This window comes from Pseudophryne corroboree, chromosome 6, assembly GCF_028390025.1.
Source record: "Pseudophryne corroboree isolate aPseCor3 chromosome 6, aPseCor3.hap2, whole genome shotgun sequence".
Classification (NCBI taxonomy): Eukaryota; Metazoa; Chordata; class Amphibia; order Anura; family Myobatrachidae; genus Pseudophryne; species Pseudophryne corroboree.
Window position 1 is genome coordinate 393,582,015 of NC_086449.1, and position 14,821 is coordinate 393,596,835.

General features: G+C 43.7%; 1 protein-coding gene across 4 annotated transcripts in view; it reads right to left on the reverse strand.

Moving 5' to 3' along the window:
• SFMBT2 (Scm like with four mbt domains 2) overlaps window positions 1-14,821 on the reverse strand; it is a 349,877-nt gene that overhangs the window by 15,575 nt on the left and 319,481 nt on the right. For all 4 annotated transcript variants that reach the window (XM_063926815.1, XM_063926812.1, XM_063926813.1 and 1 more), the window contains one exon: window positions 13,364-13,473. In XM_063926815.1, coding sequence (XP_063782885.1) covers window positions 13,364-13,473 — 110 coding nt within the window. The remainder of the gene's footprint in view (window positions 1-13,363; window positions 13,474-14,821) is intronic.

A 14,821-nucleotide genomic window follows, 5' to 3' on the forward strand; every position in this document is an offset into this window, starting at 1 on the left:
TGGGGCAGTTATAACATGTGAAGAGAGAGTTAGATTTGGGTGGGATGTGTTCAAACTGAAATCTAAATTGCAGTGTAAAAATAAAGCAGCCACTATTTACCCTGCACAGAAATAAAATAACCCACCCAAATCTAACTCTCAGGGCCGGTTCCGGGGCTTCTGGCGCCCCGGGCGGCATTAGGGGACGTGGCTTCGTACAGGGGGCGTGGTCATTTACGCCCCCTATACAGACTGAAATTATGTGCGGTGTGCGATGACGTCATCGCGCACCGCACAGTAAAGGACCTCTCCACAAAGGGAAACTAGACGCGTACGCGTCTAGTTTCCCTTCCCAGCGGCAGCGGCCAGCGGCAGCAGAGGGCAGCGGAAGGCACACAGCAGCAGCGGATCTTGCCCTGGTGCGGCGCCCTCCGGATGGCGCCCTGCGCCCTCCGGAAGGCGGCGCCCCGGGCAAAAGTCCTGCTTGCCCGTGGCAAGATCCGCTACTGCTAACTCTCTCTGCACGTTATATCTGCCAACCCTACACTGCACATGGGCCCTCATTCCGAGTTGATCGCTCGCTAGCTACTTTTAGCAGCCGTGCAAACGCATAGTCGCCGCCCACGGGGGAGTGTATTTTTACTTTGCAAAGGTGCGATCGCATGTGCAGCCGAGTGGTACAAAAATAATTTGTGCAAAACAAGACCAGCCCTGTAGTTACTTGTCCTGTGCAATGATTCTAGCGTTGGAGGTCCCAGAATTGACGTCAGATACCCGTCCTGCAAACGCCTGGTCACACCTGCGTTTTCCCTACCACTCCCAGAAAACGGTCAGTTGACACCCATAAACGCCCTCTTCCTTTCAATCTCCTTGCGATCGGCTGTGTGAATGGAATCGTCGCTAGAAGCATTGCACAGCAATGATGCTGTTTGTACCCGTACAACGCGCGTGCGCATTGCAGTGCATACGCATTCGCAGTTTTGCCATTTTTTTACCTGATCGCTGCGCTGTGAAAATCGGCAGCGTGCGATCAACTCGGAATGACCCTCATGGTTTTGCCCATCTGCTAACAAACTTGCTGCTGCGATCAGATCTGAATTACCCCAATAGTGTACTGTGTTACAGGAAAGCAGAACAGCAACAACCGTGAGACGTATGTATACAATGACAGGTGTCACTCTATAAATGTTGTGCAAGAAAAGACAGAATTTGTTTCATGTATTTTGGAGTGCCTAACAAACCCAACCCAGAAGACGGTTTTAATTAAATGTGCATTTATGAAAAATGAAACATATTATTCATAAGGGTGGGTACACACGGAGCAATGGTCAGTTAATTTCGAAGCAATCTGACTAAATCGCTTAGAAATTAGCTGAACATCGTTCTGTGTGTAGGGGTGCCGGCGACAGCAATGCGCGGTCATGCGCATCGCCGGTGTTAGATTGGCCTGCATGCAGACACAATCTAGCAGGTCGCTCATTTCACTGCTGGGTGAAATGAGCGGCCCCCCGCTATGCTGAGCCGGGGGGAGAGATGTGTGCTGAGCGGTCTGTGCTAGACCGCTCAGCACACATCTCTGGGGAAATCTCCCCGTCAGTACGGCCCTATACAGATATATAGATCAGACTTGCAAGGGACATAGTGGAACGAAAGCAGGACAGTCTCCTGTCATGTACAGTAATTGAGGGGGGATATTAATGAAAGCATGGAGAGAAAGTGGAGAGAAAAAAACACTAACCAATCAGCTCCTGCCGTTTTTTCAAACACTAGCTATAGAATGAGAGTTAGAAGCTGATTGGTTAGTGCTTTATACCTTTCCACTATATTTCTCTTCATGTTTTGTTAAATATCCCACTTGGTTTTTATTAATTCAATTATGTACATTTTTATTTTATCTTCTCAATATTTAAAAAAATATATTGATTGTGGAAAGTAATGTAAGAGTGCATTTGTGATTCATTGATGCTAACATTGCTTTAGTGCAGTATTTCCCAACTCCAGTAATCAGGTAGCCCTAACAGTAATCTCCAAGGTAGTGTACAGGTGTAGTCATTACTTGCTGAAACATTGTAAAAGATTCACAGGTGGAGCCAATTACGGGCATGTTTCCGCTCCTGCGCTGAACACAGATTCCAGAACTGTGGCTGCGCAAGGTCCTTTCTGCGCATGCACATAATGAGCCTTGCGATCTCGCCCGCACTTCTCTTCTGCCACTGCCTGACTAACAGGCAGCAGCGTTGAGGAGGTGGGCAGGTGCAGGCCTGCATTCCCAGAAATGGGGGCAAGTCGCCCCCGTTCTCTGGGACGGGAAAGCCAGGGGTCTGCGTGTAACCATGCTATCTTCCCGCCCTCGCAGCCCCCACTTCCGTCAGTCAGCTGAGTAAGCTGACTGGAGCTCACTCAGCTGGCCATCTGTGTGGAACATCACAACCATCAGATCCCAGCTTGTGACGTTGGTCGCAGCAACTATCAGTAGACGTCTCTTCTACTCCCCTCCTGGAGATCGGATGAAAATACAACGCTGCTTGCATGCATCATTGCATTTTTTCATCCATCTTTGAATCTGTAAATTATGATACATTTCTTTATTGTGTATGACTGTACATTTCCTATGTACTATTCATTAAAATTCTCTTTTTTATGTTTTGTTTATGTTTATGACATAGATAGTTGAATCCTCAATGTTGAGCCAAGACATTTCAATTAAAAATAATACAAAAAAAGAATAAAATATAATGTATGCATTCATTCAGCCATCAATATACCTTATGTACTATAAAAGCATGTAGAAAATTGAGCTAATACCATAAATCTGTCATCAATCCTGTAAGTAATATGTCTTGTTTAAAATATATTTAATTAACTGAGCTGTTACCAATAAATGTATCATAAAATGCAGTGCTGGCATGGTGTCAAAGGTGTCTCAGTGAGGACAATGAAGTAATCTATACATCTATAAAGTGATACAGCAAGCAAAGGATTACACATGAGTACATCACAGGTAGGGCTGGATAACGGGCATTTTAGGCTGTTGTGATTTTCACAACAGGAAATCGCTGCTCTCTAAAAATAAAAGTATATGATGACTCAGCGTAACATGCACAGACTGTGGTGTACGGAAAGTGTTCCTCATTCACTTCAGTGCTGAGCGATCATATCGCAGCATATCTGCTCTATAGAAATCCACAGCTTCCTGGTCAGAAGATTATATGGCCCTTAAGATGCTTATTCCTATTAAATGACATGGCCCAGAAACACCTAGTGTATTAGGAAAACATTATTAGCAGTAATCAGAGGTGTTTAATTAAGCATAAGGCATGGCAAATTATTTTAATTAGCATGCTGCATGTGGCATTGTCAAGTTTTTTCTAAATAAAGTCTAAATGAAATGAGAAGGCCTTGGGAAACACTGATATAGACTATACGCTCCAGTGTGGCAGGGATTGTTGAGGGTATGAAACAGGGTTGCATACATTATCCCGGCGGTGGCATCCCGCCCGTCAGAATGCCAGCAGAGGGGTGAGTGCTAAGATTCCCTTTGCAGGCTCAGTGGCTTGCTGCGCTCGCCACAGGATCTAATCCCACTCTGCCACAGGATCTATTCCCATTATATGGGTGTCGTGGATCCCCACGAGTGGGAATAGTCCCGGTGCACCAGGATTCCGGCTGTCGGTATTGTCGGCTGTCGGGATTTCGGCGTCGGTATCCTGAACGCCAGGATCCCGACAGCCAGCATTTTAACTGCATCCCAATAAAACAGTCTCTGTAAAGCACAGCAATATTGTGTGTGAAATAACCATACCTAAATGCACAAACAGCTCATGCTAACACTGAAGTGAATAGGGAACACTCATCCCCACAGGGAAATGCTCAACAAAGCTTGCACACATCATCTTCACAGCTTTATTGCTCCAATGTGACAAGGGAAGGGCACCGCATTCCCCACTCACTTCAATGTGTCAGCACAAAACCATATCAGCGCTAAGAATTGTAGCATGTTTCTCACTGAACAAACACTAGCATTTAAAGCACCAGCGTGACACAACCCTAAAACTGTTATTAATTAATAATATATATGTGTAATAGAATTTCACTGAAGCCGAGTTCAAATAAATACTGTATTAAAGTCCTGATTTGGAAAAATACTGCACAGTACATTTAAAGTTATGGCCAACGTTAGTGTTTTACAAATGCACAAATACTGATATGGATGTTTTTCTCTGTTTCCTTGTATAAATAAATTGTAAAAAAAAAAGTTACAGAATCCTAATAAAGAAAGAAGTATACAGCATCCATGTACAATCAGGGATATGGTGGCTCATTGCTGTGTCTTTATGTGAATATTTGGATATGAAATGCAGTCCGAGCCAATCATTTTCAGATCTTGTTAGAAGTCTGGAAATCAAGATAAAAATGAAGATGCAATGCATCTCTCTACAACAGCTTCTTATGCTTTTCCCTGAATGGCCTGTCCTCTGGAATAGGAGCACTTGAATGAGAGGTACTAAGAAACAGACCAGCAGGTTATTGATAGAGTGAGATATCTAGTTGTCATTTCCTGGAGTCAGGAAGTCAGTTTCGTACTTGAGAAACAAAACTGGCAGCTGCTGCTTGAAAGTAATTTGGCAGTATGCCTCTGTTTCATTTCAGTGTATTCTATCTACCAATTAAATACTGAACAGCCTGAATTCAATAGAACAAATCTTTTCATGCGTTCCTCATACTTCAGCAGTCATGTAAATACATGATTGTTACTAGTTACCACCCTGTCAAAATGAAGGAACAACAGAACAGTAATGTCAGCCCCGGCGACTGTGCGCGACCGAATTGCTCCAATGGGCACTATCTAGTGCAGTGATTTTCAACCTTTTTTTACTCGCGGCACACCGAACAATATTTCAAAATTGTCAAGGCACACCATCAGTTCCCCACCGAAACCCCCCCCAAAAAACACACATTGGCCCTCACAGTAAAAAAAAAATCCACACATACATTGGCCTACACAGAAAAAAACACACATTGCTCCCCACATAAATAATGTTGCTCACACATAAATCAATCACATTTCTCCCCACATAAATAATGTTGCTCACACATAAATCAATCACATTTCTCCCCACATAAATCCTGTTGCTCCCCACATAAATCAATCATATTTCTCCTCACATAAATCCTATTGCTCTCCATATGAATTATTCAGATTGTTCCCCCCCATAAAGCCATAAATCCTATTGCTCCCCACAGGAGAAATAAAATAAATATTAGCCCCTACCGGTCAGCTGTCCTCCTCCCTGTCTCTCAGTGGCGGGGGTTGTTCATAGTGGAGTGCTGCGAATACTGAGCAGCGGGCGGTCGGGCAGGTGTGGATGTGGGTGGGCAAGGAAAGCTGTGGATGCAGGCGGGAACTGGAAGATGTGTGTGCAGGCGTGTGGGCTGCCTGGGTGGTGAGAAGCGGCGGCCGTGACCTATGATATCACACCGCCACGTCTTCAAAGCATACATCACGGCCGGAGCACGACTGATCCTCTAAGAAGAGCCCGGGCCAACAGTTCACTCTGAAGGTGCAGGAAGCTGCTCTGGCTCCGCGGCACACCTTGCAACTTGTCGCGGCACACTAGTGTGCCACGGCACACTGGTTGAAAAAGCCTGATCTAGTGGCTGCTGGCACGCAAAACACTTGAATTCCCCCATAGAGGTGAGGAGCAGGGTTAGCTTTTTATTAAATGGGATATGTACTCACTCATGCTGCAATATCACAGTCTACTGTATGTCTTGCATTTCTACTTTAGTTGTTGGGCTCTCTATTGGGCAGTGTGTGCAATCATCTGCTCATCCCCAGGGCCGGATTAAAGGGCTACGTGGGCCTGGAGCTGGACATTTTCAAGGGCCTATACCGAGAAGAGGAGGAACTGTGACCAGTGCTGTGTGGGTGTGGCCAGAGGCATGTGGGTGTGTACTCCCTATACACTATGGGGGTCATTCAGAGTTGATTGCTAGCTTAAAATGTTCGCAGCGCAGCGATTAGGCAAAAAAGCAGCACTTCTGCGCATGCGTATGCGGCGCAATGCGCATGTGCGACGTACTTTCACAACAGCCGATGCTTTTTTACACAAGGTCTAGCGAAGCTTTACAGTCACACTGCTGACCGCAGAGTGATTGACAGGAAAGGGGCGTTTCTGGGAGGTAACTGACCGTTTTCAGGGAGTGTGCTGAAAAACGCAGGCGTGTGAGGTACAAACGCAGGCGTGGCTGGCCGAACGCAGGGCGTGTTCGTGACGTCAAAACAGGAACTAAATAGTCTGAAGTGATCGCAAGCTAGGAGTAGGTCTGAAGCTGCTCAAAAATATTTTGTAGCCGCTGTGCGATCCTTTCGTTCGCACTTCTGCTAAGCTAAGATCATACTTACCTACATTGTATTTCTCCTCTCCGGGAGAAGCCCGGAGAGGAGACGCTGCAGGTGTCTTCGGGGGGCGGGGCCGGACTGTGACATCACTAAGCCCTGCCCCCGCATCGGGAAATGCCGCGATTCGTGGGTCCGCGGGAAGGGGGCGGGGCTAAAATGACGCGATTTGCGTCATTTTAACCCATTCTCCACCCGACGGACCCGCGAATGCGGGAGGTTCTCTCTCCATCCTGCTCACATCACTAGGGTGCGAGCAGGAAGCGGGAGACCTGCCCACTCTTCCGGGGGTGCGGGGGGCTACCCCAAAAAATGGGAGCCTCCCGCAGCTTCCGGGAGAGTAGGTGAGTATGGCTAAGATACACTCCCAAAGGGCGGCGGCTTAACGTTTGCACGGCTGCTAAAAGCAGCTAGCGAGCAAACAACTCGGTATGAGGGCCTATGTCCCCCAATGTCTCCATAAATACATAAACATAGAAAATGTGCATAATTTTGTGAAAAAACAGCAAAAACTGTTTTAATACTTATGGTTTATGATTGTTTGTCCAGTTGTGCAAGCTGGTCATCATCCTGCTACCAGAATAATGGGCCTATTTTTATGTGGAGGTCTGGAATTGGAGCTCCATCTGCCCCATTGTTAATCTGGCCCTGCTCATCCTGCAAGCAGTCTGAATTGGAGCAGAAAACAGCATGGGGTCACAGCCTGGGATACCAAACAGTCCAAAGTCATTCAAATCGCCTCCCCGTGTGCGGGCAAATTCTGGGCCTGAATCAGACATGAATGCAAGTCGCGACTGAGTCTTTTTTACATAGTGTGACAATAAATTTATGCTAATGCAGCAGCTGATTCATAGAGACGCCTCCTGGCTGCGTCTCTAATCCACACTATTAGTCGCACATCCATCGTACCATGAAACATTAGAGCAGCCCTATGGTTGCTCAGAATGTCCTTCGGAACATGACTGTCAGTGCCAGTGCAACTGCATATTTGGATGCAGTTGCTGACTGTGATACGCATTTGTCTAGCTAGTAACACCCTGACACCCAGAAATACCCACTAAAATACCAGTTGTCTGCATCCATAATCGCACAGCGTATACCACTCATGCATGTACAGTACAAAAAAACAGTGGACAACTGCACAAACATTGTCATAGGTCCTAAATGATGATACCGTTGCTTTATCATCCAGTCTATAGCAATATTGGCTTGTGTGTGACGAACTTTGCCCATGTATATCTGATGGACATGTGTTGTACTAAGTAGTGGCTGATTAGGCACAAATGCTGAGGATTACATTCTAAAGTTCACACTTTTTTTTCTTATTGATACTGCATATGCCTGTGTTATAGTGCTCTTGCTTCCTACTTCAAGGACCAGATTAACAAAATCAGAGATTAAATGGTGTTCTCTTCCTCAGCCAGTGACCTGCTCAATTCCCTACCTGAACCCTCTGGCACCTTCTCTTCATTTGATCCCACAAATGAAGATGAAATATCAACACTCTTCTAATCCTCTTACTTTACTACCTCTGCCCTTGATTCTATGTCCTCACAAATAACTAAAGCTCTGTCTCTTGTGCTCATCCCAACCTTAACTAAAATCTGTAATCTCTCTCTCTCTCTCTCTCTCTCTCTCTCTCTACTGGTATCTTTCCTTCACTGTTCAAGCATGCACTGATTACTACCATTCTGGAAAACAAAATTCTGACCCAAACTCTCTCTCAAACTACCATCCCATCTCAGCTACCATGCCCCTCCAAGCTACTTGAGAGACTCATCCTACACTTGCCTCACACACTTTCTTAACTCACACAACTTATTGGACCCACTTCAGTCAAGTTTTCTTTCCCAACACTCCACAGAGACAGCACTGACTAAACTAGTGAACAATCTGGTCACTGCAAAGTCTAGAGGCTATTACTCACTTCTTATTCTTCGTAATCTCTCTGCTGCTTATGACACTATTGACCACCACAATCCCTAGGTCTTCAGGGCACAGCCCTTTCTTGGTTCTCAGCCTACCTATATAATCGCTCTATCAGTTTCTGCTTCTCTGAACCTACTTACTCTTCACTACCTCTATCAGTTGGAGTACCGCAAGCTCAGTCTTAGGCCCTCTGCTTTTTTCAATCTATAGCACATCTCTTGGCAAACTAATCAGCTTCTTTGGATCTCAGTATCATCTGTACGTACGTGGTTGATACTCAAATCTACCTATCCCCCCCAGATTCATCACCATCTGTATTGGTCCACATCACTGAATACCTTTCTGCCATATCATCTTGGATGTCATCTCGCCACCTCAAACTTAATATTTCCAAAACAGAATTAATTATATATTCACTGATCAATAGTAGTTACCATCCTGATATCTCTATCACTGTTGAGAACTCAACAATCAGTCTTACCGCACAAGCTCGCTGCCTAGGTGTGGCACAATATGAAGTGGAGGCACTACAATGTGGCATTATTTTTATTACATTTTATTTATAAGGCACAACAAATGGTCCGCAGCACCGTATATCTGGCATAATATGAACTGGAGCACTGTAATGTGGCATAATATGAACTGGGGACACTATGTCACAATGTGAAATAGGGGAACTGTGTGGCATAATGTAATGTGAAACAAGGCACTACTATGGTTCATAAAATAAATTAGGGCACTATTATGAGGCATACAATTAGGAGAGGGGCGCCTCTCTAGCAGCATTGGAGACAGGAGCCTCTTCAAAATATTGCTATGGGGCCAACAAAGTTCTGGCTCATGGCTAATTGAATTGACTAGTAAATTAGACTCTATCATGGTTTATTATCGACTAGTGTGGCTCCATCTGTATGGGGCAAAACAGAAAACCGAAGTGCAAGTCAAGGGTTTGATGCACAAGTTGGTCTGCAACTGCAACAGATATCCAAAGGACTGAGCAGAGTCAAAGTAAGGAACATAGCTGGAATATCGCCAAACACAACCACGTCAAAGTCCAAGAAATGTTTAAAGCAATCAGGAACAGCTGCATCTCTAGATCAATAATCAGACAAGAATAATCAGAGCCAAATATTACAGTCTTCCTGTTTCATATACCCACTGCCCATAGGAGACAGGCTGTGGCCAGGAAGTGGGTGGAGAGCCAGTACGATGTTCAAGAATGATGAACAAAGATCTTAAACCAAGAGGAACTGCAGAGGCCCAGCTGGTATGAATATAGGTTTACAGTTCATGAGGTCCAAGGATCAAGCCAGTGCTTTGTTTTTTTCATGACTGTGACAAACTCATTTTAATTCACTTTACTGAAATGGGATTGGTCAACTGTGGATGTAAATTTTCCTGATTTCAAATTTTACACAAACCGTTTTAAAGCAAAAATCCCAATGTAAAACAAATAAGGGAGTCTGCCCATTATGTTACCTACAGATATATCCGCATACATTATTGCTGCAGTCACGCCAAACAGCCCCTCTCGGCATGCCAGTTCCTGTGTGATTCTGCTAGCGCTGATTGTGTCCATCTTTTTACCTGAAAATGCAATACACTAGGGTGCACCATATCTGATATCTGACACTTTTATATGTGTGTGCGACTGAATCTGAATCTGTATACCAAGTGCTATGATGCAGTAGCAGCTTGTCTTCACGTCAAAATCCGCTATGTTTCGTATACAGACTCACTCATAAACAGATATACATGATGCACGTCAAAATCAATCAAAAGTGAATAACTCCTTAATGTATTAACACCACTGCAGTTTAATATTAGATACATTACCTAATCACGCAGTAAAACAATCAAGCATGCAAGTTTATTATGTATATAGAGAATCTGCATAAACTTCACAAATCCTTATTACCACTTTTATGACTTTCAACTAAATAGGTAATTTACCATTAGATAATAGGAAAACCTATGCATGTGTAGGATATATAAATAGGAAAAAAATGAATATATATTATGTAATGTCTTAATATATTAATATTATGTATATCGCCAATATTATTTGATATTATAAACTGAACAGATTTAAACAGTCACAGAAATATAAAATATAAAACATAAGGCGTGTACCACAAATAATCAAACAATATACACCAAAAATAATCTAAACAAAGCCAATCTCAGTAGGCAACTTGATGCTTTACTTTGTTTTACTAAAAGACTCCTGCAAAAGAAAAGGTTCCTTGCTCACTATGCAAAAGTTTGCTGGAAAAAGGGTTTACGTATTTTTGTAAAGTTAAAAAAGTTCCTTGCTCAATGTGAGCCTAATTCATGTTTGTACGCTGTGGCCGATGTTCACGCAAGTCAGCTATTATTGGCAGACTGCGCATGTGCTGCGATCTTACTGTGCATTTGTCAAGGTGCCGCTGCGATCCTGCTCACAATAAGTCTTTCATTGCAAAGTGATTGACAGGCAGTTGGAGTTGCTAAGGGGGAGTGATTTCAAATATGCAGACGTATCATTGGGTTCATTATGAATCCCCACCGCACGGGATGCCAAATGTCAGTATATCGACATTGGCATCCTGAGCAGTGGAATGCCGGCAGGGTGGCGAGAGCAACTAAGCCACTTGCGTGCTCGCTGCGCTCAACACGCTGCAGGCTTGGTCTCCCTCTATGGGTGTCGTGGACACCCATAGAGGGGGAATCACCTACCTCGCCGGTATACCGGTGGTGGTATGATGCCCCCGTCGGGATCCTGGCGTCTGTATTGTGATCGCCGGGATCCCGACGATCAGTATGCTACAGGCATACCCTTTTATAGCCGTTTTCAGGGGCATGTATCTGCCATCTGGCTGCCAGCTCATACATTCAAAAACATGGCTCCTGCATTACTACTGCCGTGCCCAGTCTGTGTAGCCATCAGCTAACCCTTTGACCCGATGCTCCCTGTTTTTGCATATAAGTTCCATAGCCTAGACAATCGCAAATGCATTTGCATACAAACTTGAATTAGGTGAAATGTCTAATGTTGATGACTATGTTGAGGGGAATTACCTGCTACAACCAAAACAACATTTTATATATACAGGACTGTGATGGTTCCAGCTCTGGGGCATAATTACTGGGTCATATAGTTTATTTAGCGTTTGAGTTTATATAATTGTTGATGTTGGCAGATGACACAGCTGGGTAATGTAGAGGTCTAACCAAATATAAAGACAGATTTCTCAGCTGGGAATCACATAATAACATCACAAGTACCAAAAAGAAAAGGAGGCCGGGAGTAGGAAGCTAGGCGCAAGGTACAAACTAAGGATACTTCCAATGCCTCTCCAGGCACCCAGCAAGCTGAGCTCAGGTGCCAATGGGGCAGCTACATTGCCCACTCAACCTCATTCCCTGGGCATTGGCACCATAATCAGTATGGCACTGGTAAATAGTAAAACGGAAAGCGTCATTGATAATCATTGGTGGTACGTAGTAGCCGATTCAGCTTGCTTTGTTATATACATTAAATACAAAAAGTTACGGTACAATGGTTCTTGATTTAACTTCCTCACTGTATAACCAGGCATTGTGCTGCAGCTTGTATATTGACATTACTGTTACATGATTAATCTAGTGCTGGTACAGTCCAAGACTGGTAACCTAACCCTAGTTTATACTCTGTTTGGAGTTGATCCCAAATTGCTACATGACATCACATTGCAGTATTGCCAACTGTAAAGCCGGGTACACACTGGGCGATTTCAGTCTAAGAAATAAACGTTAACGACATAAATGTCGTTATAGTTTATTTTTAGGCTTATATCATCCAGTGTGTATGGGGGTAATATTGGTGAACGATGGGCGCTCCCACACGTAGTTCAGCGATCACCAATATTGAGCTGACATGCAGCTCAACTCGTCAATGTCGGGGTAAGCTGCATGTCTGGGAATGCCGGCGGTGACGTCACTGATCGTTGTTGTTGAACGATAATGTTCAGTGTGTATGCGCTATAATGTTGAATGCTATATCATTCAACAATATAGTCGTTAATCGCCGGCATTTCAGCATCGCCTAGTGTGTACCCAGCGGGGGCACTGCACATAGCCATGCAGTGTAGGGGGTGCTGCTGGTGGCACTTGTCAATTATCTGTTTTAATTACTTTTACTTGCAGCTTCCCCCCTTTTTGAAGCCCAGCATCTCCTGACCGCCCGTCTCCTTCCCACACCCTTTCTGTGCTAATACCTATACAACATTCATGAACTCAACTTGAGATTTCTTTGTTGTTTAATCATACTGTCCTTAATTACATTTCAAGATGCTGACTTACCGCTGATTCGAACCCATTGTCTGTGGCATTGCAGTCAGACCCACTATTCATTGAGCTATCTGCCTTTGCATAGAAAGGTAGATAATTCTAAGCTAGAGAATTCGAACTATTTGAAGCTTACATTGTACTTTGTTAAAAAATTATCAGCATTGCGGCTGAGCAGATCTATATAGTGTGTGGCTGCGAGAGATCTGATGTGTGGCTACACACTACATATATTTGCTCAATTGCAATGCTGATTTTTTTTTGTTTACAAAGTACCAGTAGCTTCATATAGTTCTCATTGTTGTTATGCAGGATCAAATAGCTCAATGAGTAGGGTGCTTGATTGGAATTCAACAGGTTATATATATATATATATATAATGTGGGAAAGGGCATCATAGCATGGGTTCTCTCTGGGTTCAATCTTGTCATGCCCCTTCCCCCACGAAGCATGCACCTTATGTCTCTATTGGAAAAATGGGGGAGGAGGGCCCCCAATTATCTCTCTGGCACAAGGCACACAAAAATTCTAGCTACGGCTCTGCCCGGCTTAGACTGTGCTAATCATGAGAGTAGTATGGTATGTTTCATGTAACGTTAGATATGAAATATACAGCATATTATCTGCTATATACCAGTGACCAATTAATTAGTGTTAAATAAACTTTGAATATTGTTAGAAAACGGTGCACATGATTTAAGCAGTAAAAAAAAACTTTCATGTGTGTATTATCAGCCAATGACTTACTTGGCTTTCAGTGTTTCTTCCTGGAAGTTCCATGATGTGTCTTCCACTAATTGTAACTCTCTTAAGACCCGTCCAGGTTTATAGGCTGCATTAATTACCATACTGAGTACCTGCAACAAACATACAGCAAGTAAGTAGCTGTACCATTACTTTAGATTGTAAAAGAGCATGTGGTTAAATGTGTGACAATTAGTGTGTTAAATGATGCAGTATAACAGAAAACTGTTCTCATTAACCATTTCACTTCTTATTATGGTGTTTTGTATCTCCAAGCTAAACACTCATACCATGGCCTGGATTTAGAATGAGGCACTGGAGTAATCTACTGATATGTTGGTCCTGCCCAGTGCAAGTCAACTGCATAAACATCAGCAATATCTACAGTATGTACTGTACCTCATACTTGCCTACCTGACCCTCTCCATGAGGGAGAAAATGCTCTGTTCCTGGACTTTCCTGGTAATGTATGATTGCCATCACCTGTGGTGAGCTAGTTAATTGATAAGAAAGGTGTTTCACCACAGGTGATGGCAATCATACATTACCAGGAAAGTCCAGGAACAGAGCATTTTCTCCCTCATGGAGAGGGTCAGGTAGGCAAGTGTGATGTACCTCGAAAATAGAAGGATTGAGTAAAAATCAACATGTACAGTAGGATGAGGAGGTTTAATTAAGTGATTTAAATAACTGGGTACACTGGGGTATCTATAATGGGTGCAATGTGTGCCAGGGGGGCCCACACACCGCACACCTTGCAGCCATTTAATTAAACTTACCACTCTGTCGGCCCAGTGCTGGCTGCAGAGCTGCAAATATCACTGGAAAAAAGGCCACTGCGGTCATGTTCTGGAGATTTGCGCATGTGCAATAGAGATGTCCCCAGGAACGTGGCATGGGCACCAAGTTCCCAGTACCTGCGCATGCACAGTAGACTCTGGCACAATGCCAGAGCCAGTATAGTAGATCAAATGAGAGCGCATATAAAGTGGATACATTTTAAAAATGTAATTCACATAAAATATTACATATACATTAACTCCTGTGAAGTAATGAAGCACAATTGATATGCGGAATTGTAACAATGTATAACATCCGGAGTGCCAGAGTTCAAATGATTGATATCCAATATGAAGTTATATGATGCCACAGAATATGAAGTAGTTGATATTGAAACAGTGTGGCTACTTAAACATGGTAACAATGTTCACCTCAAGTTATGAATTCAGTGGTCCCCGCTGTGGGGGTCCCTTTCTGAAACTCCCAATTTGCAGATCAGCGGTGATATTGAAACATAGGCTGCGGTTGACACAGTTAAAGATGGAAACACAGATGAGTGCACAATAACCCTGTGAGATTGAAAATGTATCAACTTTATGGGGGTAATTCTGAGTTGATTGCAGCAGGATTTTTGATAGCAGTTGGGCAAAACCATGTGCACTGCAGGGGAGGCAGATATAA